The 6,855-nt window shown below is 43.6% G+C and overlaps 1 protein-coding gene across 2 annotated transcripts in view; it reads left to right on the top strand.

The window, feature by feature from the left end:
* The window catches only part of Trmo (tRNA methyltransferase O), a 10,810-nt gene extending 4,678 nt beyond the window's left edge, over positions 1-6,132 (top strand). The window contains exons 3-5 of one of the 2 annotated variants that reach the window (XM_008851956.2): positions 722-879; positions 3,454-4,083; positions 5,747-6,131. In XM_008851956.2, coding sequence (XP_008850178.1) covers positions 722-879; positions 3,454-4,083; positions 5,747-6,006 — 1,048 coding nt within the window. In that variant the 3' untranslated portion in view covers positions 6,007-6,131. Of the gene's footprint in view, positions 1-721; positions 880-3,453; positions 4,084-5,746 lie in introns of both variants that reach the window. The other variant, XM_029555455.1, reaches the window with a different exon arrangement.
* Positions 6,133-6,855: the final 723 nt, after the last annotated feature.

The following is a 6,855-nucleotide window of genomic DNA, read 5'->3' as shown; positions in this document are numbered from 1 at the left end:
TGGTCTTTTTGAGGCAGGGTCTCCCTGTAGCCCCAGCTGTTGTCCTGGAACTTGCTGTGTAGACCAGGCTGGCCTCAAACTCACAAAGATCTGCCTGCCTCTGTCTCCCAAGTGCTGGGATTAAAGGCGTGTGCCACCATGCCAGGCAGTTTCTTCATTCTTAAAGTGAGGAATAAATTGTACTTTTTAGGATTTTTTTTTCTAAAGTCTACTTTTTATTTTTATTTTATGTCTATGAGTGTTTTGCCTGCGTGAAAATATTAAGTGCACCAGCGAAAGCAATGCCTTCAGAGACCAGAAGAGGGCATTAAATCCCCTGGAACTGAAGTTACAGCCAGTTATGAGCGGCCATGTGGTTCTGGGAACTGAACCCTGCTCCTCCCCAAGAGCAGTCAGTGCTCTGAATCACTGGGCCATCTCTCCAGCCCCTAGATTGTTAAGATTATATAAAATGGATATAAAAATGTCTAGCATACTGTATGGCAAACAGCAGGCATTTAGTAAGTATTCTTTACTTGGCCATGTGACAAGCCTGTTAAGTTCCTACTATATGGCAGTCATTGTGCTAGGCACAAAGGATGTAGCCATGACACTCTTCCTACAAGGAGGGAGAGTAAGATTATTTTTTTCCTGACTGATTAAAAACATTAATTAATTTCTGTTAATTTGTGGGGGGTTATGTTTCTCTTCTTTAACAAGTGGTTTGGTTTATTTTCAATAGGATTTTGTTTGTTTTTCACAAAAATGGCCATTTGAGTTACAAGGCAAAAGTAAAGCCCCCTAGGCTGAATGGGGCAAAGACTGGGGTGTTTTCTACACGGAGTCCCCATCGTCCCAATGCAATAGGACTGACTCTGGCCACGCTGGAAAAGGTGGAAGGTAATTCATGTCTAATTTGACCTTTTCTCTCTTACTCCAGAATGTCTTATGTAATCAGCACAGCATTCACTGCTGGCTGCTGTTCATGCCAACACCAGTGTGTCAACTCTTGAGATCCCTCAGCCTCTGAAGATGTATGTTGCTAAAATTACTTCTGGGAAGCACACTTATGTGGCTTCCAGCCCCCTCCTCCCATCGTCCTTATAACAAAATGAGGTATAATTTCTCCAGACTACAGTTTGGGTAACTAAAGAGTTTATTGGACTTCTGTATAGATCACTGGGTTGAGGTGGTTCCTTATAGAAGTGTGGGCACAAGTGGGCTCCCTTCTCATTGCAGCAAGGACCCTGTAACCTCCCGGCGGCTGCCCAAGATGACCAAAGCCATCCCCTCTCTCTGGCTTTCCAGGTCCCTATCCTTACTCCCTCCTCCATGTACCACTCAGGCCAGCTGGTTGGATGGAAGGCATGACTGACTCCCTCTGCCCCTTCCCTCCTACAAAAAGTTCATTTGTGGTGATCAGAACAAGTGGGTGAATCCCAGCTTAAGAAGGCATCCGTCACTGCTTGCCAGTCTAGCTTGCCAGGCAGAGGACAAGTCCATACGACAATGTATGAGGACTGAAAGGAGGTTGGCATTGGACACACTACGAAATAAGCACTTAGGTGATGCACAAAGTTTGTTTCATCATTTCTCTACCAAAACCACTGTTATTTTTTCTTTTTAGCTCATATATTTCATAAGACTTTTAATAGAGTAAATACAAAATGATTAAAACTTATTGATACTTTTCAAATGTAACAAAGGTTGTACATGCATATCTGGTAAGCAGAAGAGTGGTGAGTCATTTCTTTGCATCCTTAAGAAAATAGACATTTGGGCTACAGTGGGGCCATCAGCTGTGCTGTGTGGCAGTGGCCTGGGATGAGTCACACTACAGGATTGAACATCTCTCAGACTATCAGAGTTTCACTGCAGAATAGTTCTATCTGTTCCTGTACAATCTAGTCAAATATTTTTAGAGAGCTTTTGTTTTTTGTTTTTGTTTTGACTTTGAACTATAGCTTAAGATGACCTTGAACTTCTGGATCCACTTAGCTCCACCTCCTGAGTGCTGGGATTGTAGGAGTGTAGAGCCATGCCCAGTTCATGTAGTGCTATGGATTAAACCCAGAGCTTTGGGCATGCTAGGCAAGTATTCTACCCCGAGCTGTATCCCCAGGTCAGAGAGTGTCTCGCTCTACAATAACTCTGTTCAGTACGTATGTTCGTTAGAGAGGCAGAAGAAACAGCATGTGGACAGAAGTCAGGAACCTATTCCAGGCTGTAGGTTGCTTGCTTTCTCGAAAAGTAGGCAGAGGCACGGGGCCTGCCTCTTTGTGACCCCATAGAGTTTTGTTGTTGTTGAGGATCTTATGAGACGAAAGCTTTACTAGTACTCTTCAGGACATTGGGCACTAAATAAATGAGGATATTTTGCTTGTTCTTTCCCAGAACTTGAACTCAAGTATTGTGTAGGTTTTCCAGGAAATTCAGTTGCTGATAACACCTTGAGTTTTGTCAGTTTGAGATGGCTTACCAAACTGGATAGCAACATCACTAGAGCTTTATATTTTGGTTTATTTTTATTTTATGTGTGTGAGTGTTTTGTCTGCATGTATGTAAGAGTATCGTGCATTCAAAGCCTGTAGATATCAGAAGAGGTGTCAGATCCCCTAGAACTGGAGTCACAGTTGTTAGCTGTCATGAGGGTGCTGGGAACTGAACCTGGGTCTTTTGAAAGAGCAGCCAGTGCTCTTAACCGCTGAGACACCTCTCCAGCCCTTTTATTTATTTATTTTTTTAGTCTTTTTGAGACAGGGTCTCCCTGTAGCCCTAACTGGCCTGGAACTCGCTATGAGACCAGGCTGGCCTGGAACTCACTATGAGACCAAGCTGACCTTGATCTCACAGAGATCCACCTGCCTCTGCTTCCTGAGTGCTGGGATTAAAAGTGTGTGCCACTATGACTGGCTTTTTTTTTCTGAGTCTTGATGAATATATTATATTGCTATTTCTGTACAACAAATGATGAAAATCATCTGTTGAGACAGCACACTTGGTGATATGTTTGGAACATTGCCATCTTTTCATGAGTCAACTGGATGGGCTAACCTTAGCTGAGTCCTCTGCGGTGAAGTTGTCACCTGGGATGAGTTCTTACACGGAGGCTCGTCTGTTGAAGAATCCATATCCGGGCTTACTTAGGTTGTGGCAGAGTTCATTTCCTTATATGTTAGAACTGAGAGCCCTAGCTTTGCACTGGTGTTGGTGTAGAGGTTTGTACACAGGTACCTCTGTGGGGCCTGGAAGGATTGCTTAGGTTTGGAAGAGCCCAAAAGGTTTGTGGAAGACATGTTCTGTGAGAGCTTTGAAGAGTAGCATTTGACAGAAGAAGACAGGATGGGTTTCAGGTAGAAGGAACAGTGTGTAAGTGGGCTCAGTGAGGAGAGAGATTTGGGCTATAATTCTGCCTTCATTTGAATGTACTGTTCTCCACTGTGAACACTTATTAAGAGTTTTTCCACTTTACAGGTGGAGCTGTATACCTGACTGGAATTGACATGATACATGGCACACCTGTGTTAGACATAAAACCCTACATAGCTGATTATGACTCACCACAAAACTTGATGAAGCCTTTAGGGAGCTTTAATTTACAGAATAACCAACACAAACCAAGGACTGCGTCCCAGTCGGACAGTGGAACTGATACCTGTGACCAGCGGCAGAGCTCAGTGTGTGAGAAAGCACAGCCCTGCCATGGCGCTGAGGAGAAACTGAAACACCTTGAAGACAGAGCTTCAGAAGAAAACTCCCCGAAGCCCAGCAACAGCACAGAAACCCCTTGTTCCTCACCTGGGCACAGGGACAGAGCAGCAGATTTAGAGTTGGATTCAAGGATCAGTGAGAATGTGGGTGTGACAGAATTGCAGCATGGCCCACAGGAGCTGAAGAACTTTCCAGAACCCAGGAGTTTGGAAGGCACCATGGTCCTGCAGGGGAGTAGTGTAGAGACACAGGGGGCTGCTTCCTGCCCCACCAGGATAGCTGACAGAGCACCTGGCAGTGTGGTCCCCACCTGGGTGAGAGAGGCCCCTGCCGCCCCTTTACAGGTCCGATTTACTCCTCACGCAGAGATGGACCTGGAGCAGCTCGGTTCAGGTGAGCAGGGCACCCTGGGTCTCCTAGTTTGGAAGGAAAGCTGAACCTGCACTTTTTGTTGTTTGTTTGGGTGGTTGGTTTTTGTCGTGTGGTGCTAGGGATCAAACCCAAGACCTTGTGACTGTCAGCTAGAGACCCATTCCAAGTGGTGAGCTTTTATTTATAATTGGAATGTAGCCAGGGTTGTTATTTCTGAGAGCCGTTATATGGAACATTTGTCAGTGTGAGTTTTTTAAGAAAAAGGAGCATAAACTGCTGTGTAGGCACACTGACACATGACAGTGCTTATTTGACAGCTTTTCAGTTGGTGTAGCTAGTTTAGGTGCTCAGAAAAGCACTTGTGGGCAGTGGCTGCTGCCTCAGGCAGTGCCTGTCTCCACAACCCTTGTATTTTTTTTTTTTAAGGTCTATTTAAAAATTTTTTTAAATATTTTATTATTTTTATTTTATGTGTATGAGTGTATTGCCTGCATGTATGTGAATGCACCCATGTCGTGCAATGCTGCGGATTCCCCTGGAACTTGAGTTAAAGATGGCTCATAGCTGCCATGTGGGTGCTGGGAATCGAACCAGGGTCCTCTGCAAGAGCAGTGTTCTTAACCGCTGAGCCATCTCTCCAGCCCCAGGTCTATTTTAAATTTAAAATTTTTAAAAAAAATTTTATGTGTATGAGTGTATTCCTTGCATATATGTGAATGCACCCATGTCGTGCAATGCTGTGGAGGTCAGAAGAGGGCTTCGGATTCCCCTGGAACTGGAGTTAAGGACGGTTTGTAGCCGCCATGTCAGTGCTGGGAATCAAATCCGGGTCCTCTACAAGAGCAGTCAGTGCTCTTCACCGCTGACCCTCTCTCCAGCCCCCTTAAAGGTCTCTTTTAATTATGTGTGTGTATACATGAGTGTGGGTGCCAGGAACACTAGAGAGGGTGATGAATTCCCTGGTAGTTGTGAGCCACCTGATGTGGGTGCTGGGAACTGAACTCAGGCATCATCTAAGTTTCTTTTTTTATTGAATTTTTGTGTCTTTCATACATAAAATCATCTTTTTACCCCCTTTCCTCTTCCCCTTTGGCACCTCACATAGCATAAAAGCATGTGCTACCATGTCTGGCCTTGTAAGGTGTTTTTTTCATTTTTTTAAAAAAATTGCATTTATTTATTTTTGTTTGTGTGTTTGTGATGTGCCACAATGCATTTGTGGATTTCAGAGGACAATGTGCAGGAGTCAGTACTTTTTTTTTTCTTTTATTTATTTATTTTTTTTGTTTTGTTTTGTTTTTTTTGAGACAAGGTCTTGTAGCACACCTGGCCTAGAACTCACTATATAGACCAGGCTAACCTTGGTCTCACAGAGATCAACCTACCTCTGTCTCCCAAGTGCTGGAACTAAAGGTATGTATCATCACACCCTGCTCAGGTGTTGGTTCTTTCCTTCTACCCTGTGGGTCCTGGATATTGAGTTTTTGATCAATAAAATAAAAGTTTGGGATGTACATAGGTTAATTGTAGCCACAGTAAATGCTTTGTGAAGGTGCTGTTCTCTGAAATGACTGAATAGATTTCTAAACCCTGTAGGGAGCCACCACATTTGGGATGGAAGCTCACTCTTAGGAAATTTGACTTGCATGATTTTGAGTAAAGGCTTGTGTCTCTCTCATTACAGATGCTGGTCAGGTGTCATTTAAATATTTTCAGTCAACTGAGGAAGCAAAGTGTGCCATCAAGGCTGTGCTGGCTGCAGATCCTCGGTCTGTGTACCGCCGGAAGCTCTGTCAGGACCGCCTTTTCTACTTCACTGTAGATGTAGCACACGTCACATGCTGGTTTGGTGATGGCTTTGCAGAGGTCCTGAGAGTCAAGCTGGCTTCTGATACTGTCCAGGTGACTGACCCTGAGCAGTCCTTGGTACCCCTGGGATCTTGAAGAGCCTCCATCATGTCTTGAGACAGCCTCATTGATTTTACTGCTCTGGTTGGTGCCATTCAAAATGTTTATTTGAAAAAATGTATTTTAATAAACTTGGCTGAGTAATCACTATGTGCTTTGCCTGCTAATGCTAGAGACCCCAAAGTAATACTGTGTTAGTGATTACCTGAAGAAACATTATTCTTGGTACTTGGTAAATTAGAGGTTATTCTTTTTTTTTAATATTTATTATTTTAATTTTATGTGTATGACTGTATTGCCTGCATGTAAGTGAGTGCACCCATGTTGTGCAATGCCAAGGACGGTTCGCAGCTGCCATGTGGGTGCTGGGAATCAAACTCGGGTCCTCTGCAAGAGCAGTCAGTGCTCTAAACTGCTGAACTATTTCTCCAGCCCCAGAGGTTACTTTTTAAAAATATATTTATTATTTTTATTTTATATGTATGATTATATTGCCAGCATGTAAGTTCACCTGTGTCATGCAGTCCCAAGGAGGTCAGAAGAGGGCATCAGAATCCCTGGAACTGGAGTTTGGGTTAGTTGTTAGCGCCATGTGGTTGCTGGGAATTGAATACAGGTCCTCTTCAAAAGAAACCAGTGCTCTAAACTGCTGAGCCATCTCTCCAGCCCCAGCAGAGATTATTCTAACAGGGACTTTGAAGTTATAATTGACCTGTTCAACAATTCACATTGGTTTTCCTCTTTGGAGAGTCTGACCTATTTTATTGTAAATCAAACTTAGTTACATTTTCTTAGGAAACCGACAAATTAAAAACCAAGTGCTTACAGAGATTTTTAGGGAGAAAATCTCTGCACTTCAGAGACTTTGGGACATACACACATATG

Source organism: Nannospalax galili, unplaced genomic scaffold, assembly GCF_000622305.1.
Source record: "Nannospalax galili isolate Female #2095 unplaced genomic scaffold, S.galili_v1.0 scaffold106, whole genome shotgun sequence".
NCBI classification, from domain to species: domain Eukaryota; kingdom Metazoa; phylum Chordata; class Mammalia; order Rodentia; family Spalacidae; genus Nannospalax; species Nannospalax galili.
The sequence above is the reverse complement of the archived record's forward strand: the minus strand, read 5'-3'. Positions and strand labels throughout refer to the sequence as shown.